Source organism: Emydura macquarii, unplaced genomic scaffold (assembly GCF_026122565.2).
Source record: "Emydura macquarii macquarii isolate MOO-44397 ecotype Brisbane River unplaced genomic scaffold, CSIRO-AGI_Emac_v2 contig_968, whole genome shotgun sequence".
Lineage (NCBI taxonomy): Eukaryota > Metazoa > Chordata > Testudines > Chelidae > Emydura > Emydura macquarii.
Window position 1 is genome coordinate 14135338 of NW_027131105.1, and position 22758 is coordinate 14158095.

The 22758-nt window shown below is 47.9% G+C and overlaps 1 protein-coding gene across 1 annotated transcript; it reads left to right on the forward strand.

Annotated features, from left to right (window-relative positions):
- The first annotated feature begins 371 nt into the window (after nt 1-371).
- Nucleotides 372-22536, forward strand: TPRA1 (transmembrane protein adipocyte associated 1). The gene is made up of 11 exons (XM_067544287.1): nt 372-460; nt 7470-7669; nt 7824-7956; nt 10691-10777; nt 12498-12570; nt 13610-13689; nt 15037-15147; nt 15773-15833; nt 17437-17539; nt 18397-18477; nt 19585-22536. Exons 2-11 carry the CDS (start codon nt 7482-7484, stop codon nt 19817-19819), a joined length of 1152 nt encoding a protein of 383 aa, XP_067400388.1. The 5' UTR covers nt 372-460; nt 7470-7481; the 3' UTR covers nt 19820-22536.
- The last annotated feature ends 222 nt before the right edge of the window (nt 22537-22758 follow it).

The following is a 22758-nucleotide window of genomic DNA, read 5'->3' on the forward strand; positions in this document are numbered from 1 at the left end:
CGGGAGGAGGGTTTCCCTGGCAGGCGGCGGGAGCCCGGCCCGGGCCTGGCACTGAGGCCTTGTGGGGGCTGCAGGGCGGCCGTGCCCGGGGGTGATCCGCTGCCGTGTGCGGGGGGCCCTGTTGGGAGGCGGCTGGTTTCCGATCCGTGCCTGTGGGTGCAGGCGCGGCCCGGCCCGGCCGGGACATAGGGGGAAGGTGGGACTCGCCGCGCAGCGGGTCGTTTCGGTTCCGGTTTCTGGACGGCCCCGGCCCCGGACACTCCCTGGCCGGCCACCAGCACCTCGCCTCCCGCGAAGGGCCTTCAGCCCGGCGGGGCAGCGGGGCGGGGAATCTGGCGGCCGGGGGCTGTGCCCAGGGGCTGCCCGGCAGCGGGACTGCGAACAGCTGTTCTCCCTGTGCGCGGGAGGCGGGACCAGAGCGAAGGGGCTTGATCTGCAGCAAGGGAGATTGGCCTTAGATGTGAGAGAAAGGTCCCAGCTCTGCGGGGGTTACGCTCCTGGGCAGGCTGCTCGGGGAGGCTGTGGAGTCCCCATCGCCGGAGGTGTCTAAGAAGGGGTTGGGCAAACACCTGTCGGGGTGGTGTAGGTCTACTTGGTCCTGTCACAATGCAGGGGGCTGGACGTGACGCTTCTGAGGGTCCCTTTCAGCACTGCATGTCTGTGATCCCCTCTGCGCCAGCCTTCCTGTGCGGAGAGATCTGCTAATATGAGAGTGAGGAGCCTCTGAGGGGTTGGCTACATTCAGAAGTTCCATCAGTTTTTAAAATCATTTGAAAAGCCTGATATAATTGTTGCAAACCCCCGTGTGGACACACTTGTTTCAGTTTAAAACTGAAACTGGTCAGGTAGGTTTAACTTGTGCCTGTACCTTTTCTGACACAAACTAAACTGATGTAATCCAGGTTTAAACTGACACAAGGGTGTCCACACATGGGTTTTCATGTGTTACTAAATCACTTTAAAACAGATCTTTAGTTATACTGATGTAACTTGGGGTGTGTTTAGATAGTTTTAACATGTTAGTGGGAAGTACGATTCATCCTGATCAGCTAATACATGTTAAAACTACAACTTGCTCTGGCTACATTATGATTTTAATGTAACATATTTCAGTTTAACAACACACCTTTTTTTCCTGGCGTAGACACGTTTTTTGTGTGTATGCCAAGCTTTAATGGGAAATCCTTGTTTAATCTGTTTATTCTGGGGATGTGTGTATGTTGGGAAGGTTGTTACTGGTCTCAGGAGTTCTAAAGAAGGTGAGAAATGCTCTCTCTCTTTGCTAGTTGTGTTTTTTGTGCATACTCTGGGTTTCATAAACCAGTACGTTCTAGCAACACAGTTTGTGCCCTGCATGGGTGCTGCTGACTGGGAGCTTTTAGTGTTGTTTTTGAGAAACATTGAAATTAACTGCACACCTCTTCCATGAGGAGTGAGTGTATTAAAATGGAAGTCTAGCAAATCTGGACAGATGCAATGCAGTGGCAGGTTGGCCCAGCTGTTGCGAAGCTCTAACAGCTAACTGCATAGTGCATGGATTATAACCATACACTCTTGGAGCTTTTATGTGACCCTGCATATTGAGGATCTGTCTAAGAATGTACAAATGCTATTCTTTTAAAAGCCTTGACTAGCAAGGAGTGCAGCTTGACTGTATGAAGTGGAAGAAGCTTGGGAAGAATTCCTTATGATCATTGCATCCCTATTTGAAAATCTTGGATGTAGCCTTATGTTCCCAAACAAAGCTATTGTTATGGCTATAAACAGGATTTGATGATGATTTCTAACTGGCCTTCAGAGCTGGCCCCTTCACTTGTGCCAAAATGTTACTTAAAATCTTAGGCCAGACTTTCCAAACTTGGGTGCCTCAAGTTAGTTGTCTGTTTAGACACCTCATAAGTGGCCTGATTTTCAAACTCTTTTTGGGAGTGGTGGGTGCTCAGTGCCGCGGAAAGTTAGGCTACTTTAGATGCTGAAGCATGGAATTAGGTGTTTAACAAGAGGCATACACATTTAAAAATGTTGGCCCGAGTGTCTTATTTAATAGTAAGGCCTTGATTCTACAGTGGGGCTCCATGAAGGCACAGGATTCTGTTCGCTCAGAGCTCATTGCAGGATCAGGGCTGAATTTAAGATTTCTCAAACAATTCTGTTGGATTTTTATACCGTTTTAGGTGACTTTGAAGACAGTTAATCTGTTGGACTTAAAATCTGCCAAGGTTGCACAAGCGGTCTTTCTTATTGAAGCTTTTTATCATGGTGCTTCATATTGTCACTCTATGATGCTGTTTGCAATGTAGTTGAGCTCCAGGTAATCACTGTGGATGGAAACTAAATTCTAAATATTCTGCGATGTGTGATCAACTGAAAATTACTCATCACTAATATGGAGCAAAAAATGTGTGTCCAAAAAAAGACTGGTAAACCTAGGAAAGAGAAAATTGTTGAAAACAGATGGCAGTGGTAACACTTGTGAGTGTGAGAGTGTGTTACATCTATTGTTAACCCACAAACACATCAGTAAACACTGGCTTTCAAAAGCTAGATTGTGTTCTGAACCAGTGGTTTTCAACCTTTTTTCATTTGCGGACTCCTGAAAAATTTCAAATGGAGGTTGTACCCCTTTGGAAATCTTAGACAGTGTGTGTGGACCCACAGGATGAAAACCACTGTTCTAAAGTCTGCTCAAATGGCAGAACTCTAAGACCTTTCATCCCTAGTGCATGTAATATTTTGCACTTCTCTAGGTGTCTCTCATCAGAAGATCCTGAAGTACCTTACAGAGTTTAATGAATTTAGCCTTACAGCCCTATTTGAGAGGCAATTGAGGAATACTCCATTTTACAGATGGGGCAGCTGAAACACAGAGAAGTATCTTGTCTGAGTTGTCACAGTGTTTGGGTGACAGGACTGAGAATAGAACCTGTGGTGAGAATTTCTCATGCGATATGGTTCAGAACTTGCAGCTGAAGGGTGGGGAACGGCTAAGACAGCTTTAAGTCATGCTCCAGGCCACCAGGATAACACAGACAGCTCTTAGCCATAGGGGCCTAAATTACCTAGTCTCCTGGGGCTGCTCCACGGGCTGCAGTGCTGTGTGGGACCGTGAGGGCTGGTGAGTTGGCACTTGGGAGGCAGCCTCACTGCATGCACTGGGGCAATTTTCTTATGGCTGGAACCAGGGCTTCTAGGAATCGTTTATTCCACTTTGGTACCTTTGTGTGATGTAAAGGGGCTGGAGTGAGGGTTGAGGATCTCCAGAGTCCTTTAGCTGCTTTAAGCAGGTGGTCATCCTTCCTTCCCTCCTCTCCTACATAGGGTATGTTGACTCTGTTTGCTGTGGGTACTTTTGCTACTCCTCTCACCCCTCCATGAGAAGGCTGTGCTGTCTTCCTGTCTGCTGTGCGTGCAGCCGTGTCCTAAGCTAAGGGATATTTATGAAGAGACTCTGCACATAAACTGTGGTTCATTATTTTATGGGTTTGGGTCACTGTTGAGTCTGCTGCTTCCGCTATTTATTTTTTTAGTATTGTGGTTTACTTTTCTTTCCTTATTTTTAAATATTTGCTTCAAATTCTGATGTGAAATTGAAACTGGGAGGGGGAGGGAATTAAATAAATGTACTTCTGCCACCGGGTGGAAACCCCATCTTGTGAGCTTTTCCCAAGGATAAAATGAGGATGCAGGAATTTTGAAGCAAACATTAATACGGTGACTCTTGAAAAGCTGTGTTTAAACCTCCCTTCCCCCAACTCATCCGCCCAAACCCTTGTTTTCACCTTTAAAGACATTGCAATGATAGTTGCATTTAAGCATGGTGTTTGTTAGCAGTTTTCTGTGGCCAGGGCTGCTTGTATGTGGAGAAGGCTGTGGACCACACAGTGTAGTGGATAAGCAGGGGTTTCTAATATGGTTCTCAGAAAGGGAGAAAGATATCCTTTCCTCACCAGTCTGGGAAGCCAGGCTAAAACTCTGCTAGCTGTGTAATTCAGCTCTAGAGGAGAGGGGCCATGAGAGATCAGAACGCTATCCAGTAATTCCAGCCACAAACCTCATCTATCTCTGAAATTGTTAGAATGTCCTAATTAAAAATAAAAAAAAAATCCACCTTATTTTAGTGAGAGGGAAAATAGTCACCATTTGTATGTTACACCAGCAATAACAGGATGCCCCGTGCTACTCTATGATTAGGGCTTCTAGGCACTATGGTGATAAAAGAGAGAAATAATAATGGTAAGTATCTAACTAGCCAGGCAGACGTTCCTGTTGCTATTGTCCCTTGTGAGTCCAGAGTTTGGGCAGAGAAGTTGGTGCAGTTTAAGACGGAATGACTTCTGCTCTGTCCAAAACGTGGTGAGGAAAGAGCATGAATTGATTTGCTGTCTGACAAAGAAACACCGCCAGTGGGAGAAAGAAGAGGGGCCTGAGCTATAGCACCATTTTTTTTAAACCTGGTATAATATGATTTTTCTTCATCCACACAGTCTGGTCCAGTTAATTCAGCTTCAACAGAGTTTAACAGCTGTGGAGCATGGTGGTGGTGGCTATGTGGACAGGACCTAATGAAACATCTCTCACAATGCATACAGCTGATTGTATTTCAGACTAGACTGGACAAAGCTCTGGGGAATATCCTGTTAAGGAGCAATCCTGTGGTGGATGAAGGAGCTAAGACTGCCTAGAGCCTGTTCCTGCTCCCATTGAAATCAGTGGCAAAAATGCCTGGTGCTTCAATGAGAGCAGAACAAGGACACTTGATCAGTTCACTAGCCCTTATTATAACCCCTAATCACTATAAATAGTGTCACTTAGCGTGGCTTGGTTCTCAGTGCTAGATGTCTTCTTACTTTGCTTTTATATTGAGCATTCTTTGGAAGAAAAGTAGAACATCTAGCGTTTGCCCAGAACTAGGAGCCTGGTTGAGAGGCAGGCTCAGTATTGACTTGTCCTCGAGTCTTTGTGACTGGAGCGCTTAGATCTGGCCAGCCCAGCTCTGCTTATCACCACTATGTTGTTTTTGCATGATAACAGTGACTCTTAAGGAGAGGATCTTGGGTCTCTGATGACCTCTACAAGAAAGACATTTGTTCTTTCCTATTTAACTCCCAGTCCAGACTGACTGATTTCTACCCAGGCTCTTTCTGCTTGGGGAAGGCAGGTCAGATGCTGTGTCTGGCACACAAATTGCCACCTCAGCACAAAGTTAATCTTCCCAACTGTGTGTTTATTTAATGTTATATACCTAAGGCAGTGCAGCATATAGTGATCATTAAAGAAAACCCCAACTCAACAAGTTCCTGTTAGAATATAGGGATGAAAAGTGGGTCTGTCACCTTCCCTTGTAAACCCTGGAAAGAATCCAAGCTCTCGAGAAGAAAGAACAGCTCTTTATAGGGCAGTTTCAGGCAGTCCCTGGAAGGGCAACACCTGAATGCCAAAGGTTCATCAGATGACACAGAGCTGTGCCTCTCCTCCTCCCATTTATGAGCGTGTCCGTGTACTGGCTCCTGCTGCCAGCACGTGGCAAAAAACCTACTTTACTTAACTTCCTCATCCTGGCTGTCCACTTTCACAGTGCTGGCTGTGTTTTAAAGCCAAACGAAGGGGAATTTTGTTGAGATTAATCCTGCATTAGCTACAGCAAACTGGCTGCCAGAGCTTTATCTGTACATCTATACTGCAAAAAACCCCCAAACCAACAACAACCTTGTGGTGGTGAGTCACTGAGCCTGGGCCAACTGATTCAGGCTCATGCTACAGGATTAAAAATCTCAGTGTAGACAATCCTAGTTTGGGCTGAAGCCCAGGTCTTGAGACTCTCCTCCCTTGCCAAGTCTCCGAGCCTAGGCTCCAGCTTGAGCGGGAATGTCTACACTGATATTTTTAGCCCATAGTGCAAGCCCCACAAACCTGAGTCAATTGACCCAGCCTCTGAGACTCACTGCTGCAGGTGGTGGTGGTGGTGTTTTGCAGTATGGACGTACCCCACCAGTACCCAGGGACATGTGACTTTGTGATGACAGGAGACAGCTTTTCTTAATCCCACTGTGCTCTGCAATGGCTGCACTGGGGAGTGCTGGGTTCGAGAGAGAACAGGACCTTGTGTCTGTGGAGTGTAAAGCATATTGCAGGGATGGGGTTCCCATTTACGGCAGGGGAAACGGCTGAACAGAGAGGAGATTAGCCTGAGGTCACACATCATGTCCGTGGCAAGGCTAGTGAGGCAGTCCGGGTCTCCTGCTTCCCAGTCTCCTTTAACCCCATGACACATTATGTGCCATGAAGCATAGCATGACACTGCCTCCCAGGCTGCATTTCACTGGTGGTGGACTGATCTGTATATAATTGTCATGTCTGTCTGTAAATCCCATGTGCTGGAACACAGGCCTGTGGTAGGTTGGGTTCTGAGAGGCGATCATAGGGCCAATTTCTACCCTAATTTCCACCAGTGCAACCCCACTGAAGTCAGTGGCCATGACTTGTGATTCCATAGATGAGAGTGCAGAATTTGGCCCAGCAACATTATGAATGACAACTAATAACCCAGCAGGAGCAGCCTCTTCTACCTGAGAGATGTGGAGCTAGGTCAGGCGTGTACGCAGGGAGGGTGTGAGCATGCATTTGGGGAGGACAGGTCATACAGTAACTGCCCATCCCCCTGCTGAAACCAGTCCCCTCTTCCTTCAGAACGCTAGGGCATTTTGTGATGCAGTAGACAGAAGAGTGACCCTGGACTCCAGGGTTCTGCACTTGTCTGTCCCCCTGACTTGCAGTGTGACCTTGGAGAAGTGACTGAATAACTGCGCTTCAGTTTGTACATCTATAAATTGGGGACAATGATGGTAACCCGTGTCCCAGGAGCGGTGAGGGGGTTAGTTTGTTGATGGCTGACCCTCAGAGCCCCATATGACAATCTTCAGAAGTTCTAGAGCTGGGGCATGCCTGCCGGGCCTCCAGGCTTCAGCCCTGTGGTGGGGTAGTTGTGTGGCTTCAGGCTTCTGCACCGCAGAGCGTGACTGCCGGGACTTAGGGCTTCGGCAGGCATGCCCGCCCCTGGGGCAGAAGCTCCCCAAACCCCCCTTCTTGCAGGACTGAAGCCCTGGCAGGCATACTCTATGGGGCAGAAGCCCTGAGCCCTGGCAGGTGCCTCCCATGGGGCAGAAGCCCTAGCCCCACTATCCCACCATGAGGCTGAAGCCCCAAGTTCTGGCAGGCGTGCTCCCTGCAGCCCTCTCCCCGCTGGGCAGAAGCCTCTAGCCCCACCGCCCAACAGCAGGGCAGAAGCCCTGAGCTCCCCAGTCTGATGGGAGGAAACGGGGGGGCCTAGAGGGCTCGGCAAGCCACACTTTAACTGTAAAAGAGCCACATGTAGCTCCCAAGCTGCAGTTTGGCCACCCCTGTTCTATGTCGTGTCATACTTGGCCTTGGAACCTATTGTGTGTGACTCTCATCCTCTGTCCCACATCCAGAGCAGAGGCAGGATGTCCCAGTCTGTGGTGAGGTTCTCCACGTATGACAATGTTACCCACTCCGCTGCCACTACCCTCGTTATGGCCTTGGATAATGTGACGACTGTGTCCCCAACAACAGCACTGGCATTCAATGACACCAACATCACCATGCCACACAAGTGCCTGCTCTTTCTGTATGAAGACATCGGGAAGTCCAGGTGAGAGGTGGGAACTAGGGCTGGAGCTTGTCCAGGGAAGAGTGGCTTTCACTCTCGGGTGGGACAGCAGAGGAAAGTGGGGCTGCCTGCCTCTGTGTGGGGGGAGATCATGCAAATGCACTTTTAACTATTAGTCTTATTTTACTTTTTGCAGAGTCCGCTACTGGGACCTTCTGCTTCTGGTTCCCAATGTGCTTTTCTTTGTCTTTCTTCTCTGGAAACTGCCCTCTGCCAGGGCCAAAATCCATGTCACCTCCAGCCCCATCTTTACTACCTTCTACATACTAGTGAGTACCAGCACCTATTCTTTGAATTGACTGGGAGTGATAAGGTGGTGTTTTGGTTTTTTTGGGTCTCCTCTTACCCGTCATCCCAGAACATTTATCATTTGGGGAGAACCTGAGTCAGATCCCTCAGAGGTAAAAGCCCTTTGGCTCCTGCATGAACACAGGTTTTCTTTTTAAATTAAGATGCACTGTTAGAAATGGGCACAGAACTTGAGAGTCTGGATCCAGATCAAGATTTCACTTCTCTGAGACGTGGAGGATGTTTGGATCTGGGGTTTTGGGTTGGGTCTTTCTCTACCATTACGTGACTAGTTTTTAAACTAACACAATTTTTGTACTTCAGCACCTTGCTATCTAGTATCTTCCCTGCTCGTTGCCTCTCTTCTAATACGTCACATTTAAAACAGTGCTAACTTCTCACTGAGGTAATGGAAGCAAAACCCCAGAAAAATGAAATGTCTGAAGCTGCCAGGAAGAGACTGCACAAGTGGCTGCCAGGAAGAGACTGCACATTAGTTATCCCGCTGCTTGGAGGGTGAAAACGGAATGTGGACAAGAACAATATTTGTTCTCCAATACATAGGATCCCCTTTCCCTTTCCACAGTTTAAAAAGTCACATGCAGCCTCTAATCAGGAGAGGATAGTCTCTGTAGTAGCTACTGTTTCTGTCAGCTGTGCTACCGCTGGTGTATGTACAGCAAAGGACCTGGCTGGATTAGATGTGTGGGTGAGATTCATGAAGCTGCTGTCCCAGGTGTACAGTCAGGCCCGGGGCTGCCTCAGAGCAACATGCATATGACTGTTGTCTGTCAGTGGGATTAAAGCGGCAGCAGTACAGTGCCCTGCTGGGCAGAGTTCACCTTGGTAGAGGGAAATGCCTGTTTATACAGGAGCGAAAGGAGGGGTGTCTCTCCTCAAACTAGGAACAAGTAGTAACCAACAAAAACTGGGAAGCGTGAAAAACTGAGGCCCAAATAATAGCAAACCTAGGTTCAATCTGTAATTGGAAGTTCTGAGTTGTGGAAAAGGGGTACAGTCCTGTAGTGCAGGCCCAGGATGGGTTGGTAGTGGGAGGAAATCTTTGAACAATCTAATATATAGAAAAGTGTCCAGGAATTTTTAAAAGCATTATCAAAAGTTTTAAATTTGGATTTGAACCTTCCTCAGTGGAGTCTCTGTGTGCAAATGGCTCAGCAGGGCGCCAGTGCCAAGGACCAGGAAAGTGCAACTGATCAGAAAGCGAAGGAAAGAAACGAAAGTGAAACTGCCTAGATGGTTGGCTTTGGGAGGAGCACAAAGTAACCCAGCAGCAGAGACTGTGAGAAGCATTTCTCTCCATTTTAATAATCTCGGGTATATTGGTAGGAAAGCGAGGACATAAATGTTTCCTTTGAAATCAGGATTTGTAAACTGACGGTCTCCTTTCAGACAACTATCTCTGTCTGGTCTCTCAAAAGTGAATGTAGGTCCTCCCTCTTCCAGGGCTTGGTGCAGCCTGTTGGACTGGTGGCAGGCTAAAGACAGCCCACTTCTCCTCTTGCCCCTTCTCGAAACCCACCCAAAGAGTTGCACTAGTGGGACTTACTGATGCCTTACTAAGCTGATCTGGTTTCTTTATTGTTAAAAATAAGTATGGGCTTTGGGGAAAGGTGGCCAGTCTTTTGCCCCTTAGAGCAGTAGCAAAGAAGATCCAGTTTCTAAACAGAGGAGGAACATATGGCTGCTAAACTGGTGCCCTGGAACATTCAAAGATTTTTGTGTTCTTCTCAGCACAACCTTTTTCAAAATCTTGTACTCCAGTGAGTAGCATCACTGCATTCTCTCTCCCTGTGTTGCACTCCTCCACACATCCCACTGCAGGGGTGTCCTTCAGAGCACCCACTTGGATGTAAAGCTAGACAGCTCAGGACGGTGCTATGAAGATCTGAAGTAGGTGGTACAGTTCAAGACACCCATGCAGTATACTCTAGAGCACAGCCACCCTTGGCTCACCCTCACCATGGAAAGGATAGTACAGTTCATGGGCTGGTTGATCAGATTTGATCTCTTCCCCCTGTTTTGATAGGGTTAGCCGCCTTGTATCCCTGGAGGCTTATCATAATTCAGCCCATGATGCTGGAAGCTCTTCTTGGAAAGGTTTGTGTTCTCAGAGGCTTGAAAGCCCTTGGCCACAGCTCATTTTCCATCTTCTGCATTCTTGAGGGCTGCCACTGTTGAGTGAATGGATTGTGGAGCTCTGCTTTATAACAGATCTGAGGTCTATTAATTGGTATCTGGTGAGATCTGTATTGAGTCACATTAGGCACTTGCCCTCATAATCCATAGTGGTGTTTTTGTTGGTTGAATCCTTTTCTGCGCTGAGAAGGTGGGAGGGAGAAAGAAAGAATTAGCTTCTTGGATCTTTGGGAATCCCCCTCATGAAGCCATTCTGTATAAGGACGGGATGAGGCTCCCTTCAGAGCGCCTTTCACTGCTTGTTGAGGGAAGTTAGGTGTTCATTCCTTCACACGGTCTAAGCCTGGTGCCTGTGCAATACTTGCACACCAAGTGAGCCTGTGGAGAAGGGGACCAGCCCCAGAATCTAGCTTGGATATCTGACTCAGAAGGCCCTGAGTACTAACTGCTAGGCTTCCTAGCTGACGTGGAAACTGTTACTAGAGCAGAGCTCCTGTTGGTCATCTTGGGCAATGTGTAGCACAGGGGCCCCAGCTCATCTTTGTTGTCTTTTCCTAGGTGTTTGTGGTGGCATTAGTGGGGATTGCCCGTGCTGTTGTGTCCATGACAGTCAGCGCCTCTGATGCTGCCACAGTTGCTGATAAGGTGAGTACAGCACTGACCCTAGACATTTCCGCATCACGCAGTTCTGGCCCTTGTGATTAGTAGCTTCCTGTTCATGTGCATGCTGGAAGAATGTTTTTATCTGCAACATTCGTGGTGTGTGGATACCATAAAGTCCTGGTGTGTGTGTGTGTGTGTGTGTGTGTGTGTGTGTGTGTGTGTGTGTGTGTGTGTGTGTGTGTGTGTGTGTGTGTGTGTGTGTATATATATATATATATATATATATATATATATATATATCTCAAAATGATCACAGCATGCAGGTCTGTGAAACAATGAGCTTCCTAAATAACACAAAAGAATATTAGCAATATCTCCATCTTGCCAGGAGAGAATGAATCAGCTAGGCATCGTAATGCGAAGGCAGGTTCCCCTACAATTGCCTAACGACTGGTAATCCCCAGGCTTTAATGTCCTTAGCTGCAGCTAAGTGAAAAATGTGAGGTTTTTTCCTGTGTATTGAGAACAAACAACATTGAGGTCCATCGTGATCCTAATAACTGAATGAATGTCTCCTGATCAAGCAAGGGGCAAATAGGAAATTTCTTGTAAAGTAAATTTTGTTCTATAGAGTTAAATGATTACCACAAGAGAGCATCCCCTAAATCAAATGCTCTGTAGCTCTTGTGCTGTTGGAGGCAGAAGTCTGACCTAGAAAACATAACTTACGCTAATCAGAGTTCCCTGAGTGCTGATGTAGTCTCTATGTTCCCTATCTCCCTGACGTTCCCTGTCGCAGATCACTGCTTTTCAACACTCTACTTGTCGTGAGTAGCTAGCTAGGTCCTTATAGCCTTTTTCCTTCACCTCTGCTGCATGGATCAGGGTCTGAGCATTACGTAAGGGATGAGATTTCATGAGAACAACTGTCTGTGCCTCTGTTCAGCTCTTTGCTGCATGTGGTGTGGTTTAGCAGCCCTGCTGGGAAGTCAGAGATGTCCTGTCCAGTACTCCCTACGTGGCTTTGCAAGTAGGGGTGCTATAACAGGTGGTGCATCTTTTTTTAAATAGGAATTGCTGTTGTGTGATTGGTTTTCCAAAGTTCATGAGTAACTCCTCCAGAGGTTACCCTGCATACTCCAGAAATTTCTGGGTTCTAATCCCAGATATGCCACTGCTTCACTTCAGGGAAATCATTTCATCTCTCTGTCTTGGTTTCCCTGTCTGTGAAATGGAAATAATAATTACCAGCCCCTCAGGGAGCATTAAGAGTTTATGTTTCGAGATCCCTGGATAGGCAACACCAGAGGAGGATACTAGAATTTTCCCAGCCATAGGTTTGCTGCAGAATAGCCCCAATAGTCCTGGTTTCTAAAGTGATGAAGACACATGCTGGTTGGGTTGGCAGTGATTGGGAATGCAGCAGAGATGACATCCCTTGCCCCAGAGGGAGGGCTTTAACTAAGCTGAACCAGGGCCACTTTCTCAGTCCCTCAGGTGGTGCATTGTTCATTCCCGCTCAATCCTCTGTTGGGAGGGCAGTGTGTGCAGTGCTGGGCCTTGGGCACGGGGTATAATTGGGGGGATTAGTTAATTTTCAGCACCCTCCCCTGCATCTTCTGCAAAGGATGAAGATGGTACGTGGGAGTGATCAGTTCCATCTGAAGAGTGTCTTCCCTCAGGGCAAGGAGGGTGGAGTCTTACTGTATAAACTTTCCATTGGCTCCTGGCCCTCCTGACCCTGGTTTTTATTGTCTCTCAGATCCTGTGGGAGATCACAAGGTTCTTCCTCCTGGCCATTGAGCTGAGCGTGGTGATCCTAGGTCTTGCCTTCGGTAGGTGCCGGGACGCTTCTTGCTTTCCAGTGCTTTGGATGTGTCTCTTCCCTTCCGTGGAGGTGGTGTGCGCAGCCTGGCCTCTGCCTGTGGGGGGGTGGGGTAATCCTGTCCAACGGGGCATCACTAGAAGAAAGACAGGAGACAAGTAAGACTCTGGTTATTTGAAATGACCAGAGGTCTCATTTGTGCAGTGTCCTATGTGGCCCATGCAGTTGCCAGGACTGCACATGAATCCTGGATTCACATTCATGCTTGTGGTGGTGGCGCCGCATGCAAATTGGGGAAGCCAGGAATGCTGATGCACAAGCAGACCTTTGAAAATCCCCTCCTCACAGCATGCAAATTCTTCCCAGAGTCTTTTTCAAGTCATTATTATATTTGGTTGAACCTCACTGTCTTGGGAGGGAAATTCCTCTGGAGGCCCTTCTAGCCACCTCCTTTTGCTGCCTCTTCCCTCTTAGTGACATAGACTAGATGAAGCCTCCTCTGTACTTGGCAGAGGCTCTTCCAGTTGAGCCCAGAGAGACGCTGCTTAGCACAGAGCAGTCCTCAGGTGCACGTATGTACTCGTGATGTTTCTCGTAGGTGTTTCTGTCATGCTCATCACTGCAGTATCTAAACACTGGATCTCCCACCCCAGAGGGCTCAGGACCGCGATGAAGGTTCTCCCAGATAATGCTGGTCCTGACTTGACTGCCTTTTACCTGTTCTCTGAAGAGAAAAGTTTGCAGCAGCTCTGTGTAGCTAAAGTTGCTGCTCACTCTCAGTCTTGTAAACAGTACTGGAAGTTGGTTTTCTGGGGTGGGAATGGGTGGGAAGCAAGCAGTCAGTCTCTTGTTTTATAGATGTGACATGCTGAGTCCTGTGAAAGGCTTAAACAGTCTGGGTGGTAATAGGGCTGCCTTGGGTTAAGTGAGCCGTAATTCTCCTACTGGGAGTGGAGATGGACAAGGGCTTTCTAGTGTTGCAGCAGCTCCTGGAGACAGCTGACGCGATGAGGGTGACTGGGGATGTGATCTCTCCTTGCTCCTTTCAGGTCATCTCGAGAGCAAGTCCAGTGTCAAGCGTGTACTGGCGATCACCACAGTGTTGTCACTGGCCTACTCTGTTACCCAGGTGAGCGCACCAGGGGCCAGCAAGCTAGTGCTAGACACTGTCTGGAGTTGAGCGGTGTTTGCCTGGGAAGAGCTGGTCAGCTGTGTGAGGAAAAGGATCTGTTGCTTTGGAGTCTGGGGAGGAAAGAAGCATGGCCAAGAATAATCTCCATTCTATGAGACTGGGAACATAACAGGAGCTTTTCACCTCTAGGGCAGTGGATTGAAGCTGGCTCAAGTCAAGGGGACTGGTTGGCTCAGTGGTGGGTCAGGGAATGAGATACCAGGTTAGGAGGACTGGCTGGCTGCGGGGATTGAGGAGTGGGAGTTGGAGCTTTTCACATCTAGGGAAGTACTTCCAAATTCAGCCTTTGCTTCCATCCTAACCCGATGGAGAAACAGGGCATGCTTATTGAACCAGAGCTGTACAGGGGACCTTCACAACCTCACATCTCCTGCCTCTTCCTGAGCTGAGAGCTGTGCTTCCCAGCACGTTACCAGTCAGTTTGCTAGCTCAGCATATTAGCTGCGTGTCTCTCTCTCTCTCTCTCTCCCCCCCCCTCTGAACAATGTGCTATGTGTCTCAGCATGTTTTCTTCTTCACTAGTGGCAGTGGTCAGCCCTTTGTAATAGTCTTTCTATTTGAGGCAGTACCGGAGTAATAGGGCGGTCATTGTTCAGTGTTTGGGCTCTCACATGCAGAGGCAGTGAGCTGATTGTTACCACATGATACGCTGGAAGAGCCTCATTAAATATCAAGTGGCTCAACTGTATCTGGATTCAGTAACTCCCTCTTTCTCTTCACTGTCTGTGCAGTCACATCTGTCTAGCCCGTTTTCAGATGGGGTCCAGGAAACTGGGTCTCCTTTCCCAGCTGTGCACAAGTGCAAGGGTTTTACAGATTGGGCGTTACAATAGGAAGTATCAGTTCTGGAGGAGGGAACACGGGACTTTCCATTCCAGGTCAGACCAATAGTCCTTTGAGTCCAGTCTCCTGCCTCCAATCCATTCTGTCTTTGGGGACCTCACAGGAGCTGTTCTCCTCCAGACCCAACACTGTGGCTGGTCCCCTGGCTTGCTTGCTTCCCCCATGTTCTGGGGAAAACTCTCTCCCCCTACCTCTGCTCTATTGGAATCCTGTGGCTCCCCAGCTTCTCCCCCACATCACATCCACTGTCTTCCTACCTGATGCTGAATTGCCTGGGTGGGGGGCATGTCTGAGCAATGCAAGGTGCAGGCTTCAGGGGAGCAGTTGTCTGAGCCTCTGTAAATGCAGATCTCCTTTGTCCGGTGTCCTGTGGTGGTGGTGGGTGGGATAAAGAAGGGTCTATAAGTGGTTGTGTCTTGATAATGCCTTTTTCTCTGTTAGGGGACACTGGAGATCCTCTACCCTGATGCTCACCTCTCAGCAGAAGATTTCAATATCTATGGCCATGGAGGAAGGCACTTCTGGCTTGCTAGCTCCTGTTTCTTCTTTCTGGTAAGGACAAAGCATGTTCTGTTCTCCTGAGCCACATGGAAGGACAGTTTGGAGAGGTAACAAATTGGTACCTTTCCCGGTAAGTGTACCTGTTATCTCGGCTTACCTAGCTGCTTGAAGTCTTCTAAACAGCATAGTGAGAATTGTGCCCAGGTTGTCAAATGCCAACCCAAAAGCACTAGACAGCGCCCAGCTCCTCAGCTGGGACTACTTATTCTCTTGTAACTCGCTGGGTGCAGTGCTGGAACTGGGAACTCCTGGGAGTTGATGCCTCTCGTAGGGGTGGGGAGGGCAAATGAAGATGGGGTGGGAGAGGCTCTGTTGTTGGCAGCTGAATTCTAGCTGTGCCTGGTGCCCCTTCCCAGTGTGCCAAAGTGAAGAGCCTCTAAAGGTCTGAGCCAGCAAGGTGCTGAGCACCCAGGGGTTCCAGTGGCTTCAATATCGATGTTTTGGTTCCCTGTCTCCCCTTCCTTTTCCCTCTGAATTCATATTTATATAGTGCCAGTGGGGTGCATGGCACTTTGCACACCCACCGTTCCCTGGAGACTTTTGCAGTATAACCCCAAGCCAGTGGTAGAAAAGTTTGCAAGGGCCAGGACTTAGCTGTCTCCTTGTGCCTCAACAGGTCTATTCCTTGGTGGTGATTCTTCCAAAAACTCCCCTGAAAGACCGGATTTCTCTGCCATGTAAGTGGGCATACCAAGCTTCCTGTGATGTAGCCAGCCAGTGTTGGGACAGAACCATGTATTGGGAGTGGTGTGCATGGATGGGAATCAAGGGTTCCTTGGGCCTCCATGTGTAACCAATTCTACTGCAAATACATCTCAGGCAGTGACTGGGGCATTGGGTATGTGGCAGAGGATTGAGTAGAGGGGTTGCTTGCTCTTCACAACCAGTAAACCTGCTCAGTGGGATGTCCATTTTCTGGGTGGTTTGGATACTGTAGCTTTGGTCTGGCTGGTCAGTATTAACCCTCCAGTTGCCAGCATGTTTTCATACTGGCAGACAAAGAATTTCCTAGCACAATGGGATGCACATAGGTTTCCAGGGTGAATGAGGGTTACTTTGGCGCTCGAAGCACAAGTAGCTGATTCCTGAGGGGTGAAATCCCTGCAAGCTGGCGTGTCTTGCATTTCAGAGAGTCTCTCCCTCCTGAGATGACAGAGGGCGAGAGAGCATATTCGTGTCCCCGCTGTGACCGTAAAGTCATTGAAGGAAGAGAAAGGGGCTTTTCCATTATCGGGGCGGGGGGAAAGGGGTGTAACGAGTTTGAGTCCCAGTATGACTCTTGTAAGTGTGGTGAGTACCATAAGGGAGGGTGTGGCTTCTGAAGGGCAAAGCCCCTTGTTGTGGAGCACAGGAGGTTACATCATCATGGAGTACAGCTGGTGGCTGGCCACTTGGAAGGGAAAAGCTCTAAGCTTTCCAGACTGACTGCATAGGAGTTGTTAATCAGTCTTGTCTGGTTTGGCAAACTCTGCCACCTTTGTTAGTACGATACATCCAGAGCGTCCTGAAGTGGCTGCAGTAGCTGAACTAGGGGATGGGTGGTTCAGGTTATTAGAATCCTTTGATTAGATTTTCATTCTTTAAATGAGAAAAAAATTGTGAATGTGATGCTCACCAAAGCAAGGGAACATGCTGCAGGCAGATACTGGCCAGGCTTTGCCAGGCCACAGCTCTGCAATGCACTGTATCCCAGACCTGCAGTATCCCCTGTTATTCCAGTCTTGGCCTCTGTCAGTTGTGCTGATACTATCACTCCTGATGCACAATGCCCCTTGTCGTTCCTGTCCTGGTCCTCCATGCAGCTTTGCTAATGCCCTTCATTCCTGACCCACAGCATCTCTTCTAGTTCAGTCACAGGCTTTTGTGTCCAAGATTGCCACCTGTGCTACACATTTGTTTGCCATGTGCCCAGCATTGGGTCAGCATGTCCAGCTGTAACAGACTCGCGTGTGTTGCCTTGACACAACCCTTTGGAGCCCCACCTTTTCCTTGATGATGCATGAGCCTGTGGTTTCATCCATTATACCATATTATTATATGGCTGTTTATTTCCTAGTCTCCAGCAGAGCTCCTGGCAGAAGATGTGGTATGGGAAAGAAATATGGGACATCCTGCATTCCAAGCATTCCTTAGTGTGCTCTCTTTAAATGCTGCTTGAGACCCTACCCCTCTGCACATGGATTGTGTCGCCTCTATCAAGCAGGGCATAGCTATCATGATCAAGCATTATCAGTGCTGATGGGGTTAGATTTCATCCTTGTGTCCTTGTCTGTCTTACAGCTAGGAAGAGTTTTTATGTCTATGCTGGAATTCTTGCTCTGCTGAATCTGGTGCAGGGCTTGGGCAGCGCCCTTCTCTGTGTGGATATCATAGAAGGATTGTGGTAAGTATGCAGGAGGCCCCAGTATCCTGCCTGCTACTGCAGATGGGTCCTTGGGTTGGCAGGTAGGAGAGAAGCCTGTAGCCCTGTTAAGCAAGACTTATTTACTGAGTGTCTTGTATCTCCTTCTCTTCCTGCCCTGGGCACAGTCCTGGGATAATGAACTGCCTGACTGTCCTTAAAGGGAAATAAAGCTGGGGCGTGAATTAAAGAGTACTTCTGTTATGATCTCCCTATGAGAGATACCAGGAAAAGACAACAGTGCAGGAAGCTACTTGGGAGCGAGGGGTTTGTGGATTTGTTCTTTAGCTCTCGCCACACTGGCCTCTTGTGCCAGGGTGGCACCTTGTCTCCAGCGATGACTAGCTATTGGCTTCATCTTGTCTGGGATTTTCACAATGACAGAGACCATGTTCAGTAGATATTAATGGAAGAAATGAACACAGACGGTTTCCCAGAAGTATTGTGGAGACACCCCCTGAGTTGTGCTTTGGAACTGACAGGATCTGCACTGGGATTCAGTGCTCTGCTCTTAAGGAGCTTCCCCTGTGTTTGAATTGGGATGTACAGGACTCATAGGCCGTTTGTGCTGTAGACATTTGGGGCCTGCTGGTTCTGTCCTGGGGACTTGGGAGTGATGAGGCTTTGATGGCAGAAATTGTTCATTTGCACCAAAGTAATGTACTTGTTTCATAGAAGGTTTTTTCTTCTGTTTGCTCTGCCCCACCCTTGTGTCTTTGACACTCTGGATGGAACAGATCCCCTCCTGGGTGGATGGTTGTGTTCATTACATAGCAGACAGCTTCTGCTGTACTGAAAATAGATGGTAAATAGCTGCATGTTTCTTCTTGCCTCCAAAGCTGTGTCGATGCCACGACATTCCTCTACTTCAGCTTCTTTGCGCCTCTCATTTATGTGGCATTCCTGAAAGGCTTCTTTGGGTGAGTAGCCAGACAGGCGGCTTAAATGTCTGTTGATCTTTGTGCCCATTGCCCCATTTGTAAAATAAAAGCAGTGGATGGAGCACTAGGCAGGGACTCAGGAGAACTGGGTTCTGTTTCAGGCTCTGCCATTTTTCCTATGTGACCGTGGGTAAGTCACTTCCCCTCTCTGGGCTGACATTTCTCCATCTGGACAATGGAGCTAATACTTAAACTGCTCACAGGAATTTGTGAGGATTAAACTGTTCATGTCTGCAAAGCACCAGTAAGAGCTAAATTGTTGGTCACTGAAATTAATAATTGACTGATTAGTGAGAGACTGAGTCCCACAGCAGGATTAAATGGGGATCTTGGCTCCTGGGTTTTCTGATGGGTTTAGAGAAACTATCTGTGGATTAGCTAACACCATGGATATCCAAAACCTGAGGCTGGGAACTCCTTGAACATACCTCCACCCCTCACAAATGCTCTCTGACTGACTGATTCTTGGGCTCAGGTGCCACTGTGTGGCCAGACCGAGGAAATGCAATGTCTTCATCTTACCGATGTTTCATGAACAGGACACATCAAAACATGCAGGCATGTTTGTGAGAGTCTTGCCAGTGGGGGAGGAAGCAGCGGATTCTTAACCCCACTTAAGGGCTTGAGGTACTCTCAAAATAAGTAAAACTGTCTCTGGGGCCTCATATGCTGTCTGAAGGGAGCTAAGTTTGGTTTGGAATCCTCTGTAGATAGAAACTGCTGGTTCTTCAGATAGAAATGCCTCTTGTCCGTGTATGGCTTAAATCCCCTGGAGGAGCCTTGAGGTGCCGGCCTGGTCCCACTGAAGTCAGTGGCAAAACTCCCATTGACTTCAGTGCATCAGGATTTCACCCTTGGTATTTAGGAGCTAAATATTTAATCGTAGCTCTGCCAATGTGACTCATTGCTGAGCTGCAGAGCCCCGTGCTGTTTTGATCATAGAACTCTCCCAATGATCACGTCATGGAGTAATGTGCTGAGGCTGACTGTCCTTTAGGACAGTGCAGGTTCCTTGTAGCTGCTATTGCTTCTCTTGAGATACTGCACCACTTAAACAAGCATGTTCATTCTTTTCCCTGACTCTAGGTCTGAGCCGAAGATCCTTTTCTCCTACAAATGCCAAGTCGATGAGCCCGAAGATGTAGATGTGCACCTTCCCCATCCCTATGCCGTGGCCAAGAAAGAGGGTGTGGATTCCAGCTTCTACTCCAACACCCAGATCGACACCACAGCCTACCTGGATGATGTCGCCTCAATGCCCTATCATGTGGGCAGTGTCAACAGCATTGACAGTGACCGCTGGAAAGCCATCAATGCTTAAAGCAACCCAGACCTCCAGCACGATGCCACCTGCCCTGATCACACAACTGCTGGGATGTGCATCGCAGACTGGTCCTCAGTCACTTGGTGTGGCTTTTCCCTCTTCCCTTGGGTTTTAAAAACCCATCGTGGAACAAAATCAACAGCTCCAGTACTCCTAGAAGGATCTTTTGTATCTTCATGTGATAACCATCTAAACCAGCTTTGTTCATAAATATCTAAATGCTGACCCTTCCTGAGCCTTAGTGTTCCAGATGTAGCTGTGACCCAGACGATGGGCCTGGCTGACACCCATTCCTTTTCAGGAATGGCAACACTTGTGTAACTGGGAGGGGAGTGGAATTTTGGGGCGGGCGAGTTGAGATTGACTTCTCCATGGTGCATATGGGTGAAGCATTCAGCACGTTGAGCCGAAGGCACTTTCATGGGCTCTCTCAACAACAACCAACCTGCCTGAGCTCTTAGGAAGAGCTCTGTCTAGAGAGAGAGAGCCTGGGAAAGCAGGGCTACTCCCCAATTCCAGCTGATACCGATGGAAATCATGAACTGCAGTAAAATGGGGGTTACAAGAAGTGTTTTGGGCATGTGTGGGAGAAGGCTTACTGATGAGTGAACTGTTAAATGTGTCCTGTGATCATTACAGGGGCACTGTCTGGGATCTGGCAGCATAGCTATATCCTGGGTCAAGGAAAAAGGCTTTTAAAGAGCCAGCACTGCTGTCTGTCAGTGGCTATGGAAGGGTCTCTGAAGACCATGCTAATGTGCGACTGAACTCATACTGTGAACTTGCAGTGACAAGCGGCTATGTATTTTACACTGAATTAGGGTTGAATTTTAAGAATAAAATTGGCCAAGTGTCATTTTTTTCAGATCTGCACTCTGCTTTACAATCCTGGCTGAATTCCAGAGCTCCAAGAGGGCTGTAGAGGAGAAAGCTGGCCCTGAAGATGAAGGCTTCAGAGGAGTTCAGATGGCAGACACAGAGCAGAAGCCCCAGATGAGTCCTGGCTGCCAGTGGCCAATAACTGGTGAACTCTGGGAAGTCACCAGAGTGCTAGGATCAAGGCAACTAGTGTTTTAGGTTCGGTGGTAGATGGCATGCAGGGAGACAGGCAAACTGCTGCTACTTCTATGACAGCTTCCCTCTCCTGACCTGTGGTGCATTACAGCTTGCACCCTAACACAGTCACACAGGCCTGAACAGGTTTTATAGCAGGATGTATTGAAAATACTTCCTTGAACTTAGAACATGGTTCTTTTAAAGACTGTCCACAACCTGCCATTAACCCCTTCCACAGTGAAAGAACAATTCCCATCTCTCCAACCTGGCAGGCTTTCCTGGACCTCATCATGGTCCAAACACATGGCTGTTCCACTGAAAGATACAGCAGCTGTGCTTGTGGCACCTCTGTGGTTGGTTTGTATTCACTGATGACAAATAGGTTTATGGCTGTAGAGATGGAGGCTCTTAAGATAAGAAATGGCTGCATTCCATTAGGGATGGCAGAGTGAGACCGTTTTAAACATTTGAGGATTGTATGTGTCTCTCTCCTATGACTGTTGCTTGTGCCTGGCAGCCAAAGAAAGTGGAGACGGCAAAGGTTTTAGGAAATGTTCATCCTGTGGGGTGTGGGGGTGGTGGTTTGAATTACAAGTAGGTAGGGGGCAAATGTAGCAAAACCAGCTTCCAGAAGTGCCTAGTGTGAGGAAGGGGAAACACCAGGAGTGAGAACTGGAAGCTAATGCAGGTCTTTGAAGCCATGCAGACACCTCATTTCTCACCTCTTGTGAATGAGCAGTGCAGTCTCTCTATGGCCCAAAGTTCTGCTGCCTTTGGAGTGATTCTGCCCTGCTGATCTGCAGGCAGTGCTGGGACTCAAAGGAAAAGATTCTTTGGTTTATTTTTAAAACTTTTATCTACTTTTTTAAAGGAAAAACTTCTCTGATTGCTCCTATGCTTGGGTTGAACTGTTCATGTGGCTCCTCCACACCTTTTATATTCCCACTGCCGGCAATGACACCGAGGCTGAGACTGGGGTCTTCCTTTTTGTCAGGCTGTTTGGCCAAGTCAGCCTTTTCCACTCTAGGGAAATGTTGGAATTTCCTACTGTTGTGGACACCCGTTCAGCTCCACTGGTGTTAGCAGTGTTGGGATTGTAGGCCTGCAGTGTGTAGGGTTAGATGACGTCCCCCTGAAATACTAGCGGACTAGTGCTTCCAGTGTGGCTGACATCACCAAAGTTGTCCCAGCGTAGCAACAGTGGGGGAACTCTTGCAAAATTTCCCTAGGGTAGGTAGGGCTTTGCAGAGACTCCTCAAGACCCTGAAAATGAAGACTTGCTTGTTCCCCTTGGTGATGTGAAGAGCAGACTATAAATATAACCTACGGTATTATCTGCAAAATTAAATGCTGAAGAATCAGCTGGGCAAATGTTCATTGTGTTCTTCCATTTCTCCTTTTTCAAGACTCTGTTCCCCCAAGTTAAATATCATCTCTGAATGTCCCACATTGTCTTCTGCTGAGGAGATTCTGCACGAGGTCTAGGATGGATCTTCCTTCTGTGGTCTTTTTATGTCTGGAACGCCTCTGAGGCCAGTACATGATGTGGTCCATGAGCAGAAGCGTGTGTATGTGTTTGGCAGGACTGGGGGAGATTAAAAATAGAGTAATGTATATTTTTGTTTGTAAAATAAAGAAATAAAATGAAATTTGGTATAAACAGTAACATTGTCACTCAAATCACCTGGGCTGTGCAAATGCTCTTCAGAATCTTTTAAAAAATCTGTCTTCTATAGTGTAATGTAACATCCCCTTTTCAAAGGCTGACAGGGAAAGGGGGTGATGTTTGTATGTAGTCTTCCACCCTAGCAATAACCATCTAACAGTATGGAGCTGAAGTGACCGTGGTCTCCAGTTCCAAGTAATTAAGTCAAGCCTTC

Bases quoted from the DNA above. Each gene is read 5' to 3' on its own strand.
- TPRA1 (XM_067544287.1), top strand. From the start codon at position 7,482: ATGTCCCAGTCTGTGGTGAGGTTCTCCACGTATGACAATGTTACCCAC. The intron at 7,957-10,690 runs GTGAGTACCAGC...GTCTTTTCCTAG, and splicing joins TTACTACCTTCTACATACTA to GTGTTTGTGGTGGCATTAGT. The intron at 12,571-13,609 runs GTAGGTGCCGGG...TGCTCCTTTCAG, and splicing joins GATCCTAGGTCTTGCCTTCG to GTCATCTCGAGAGCAAGTCC.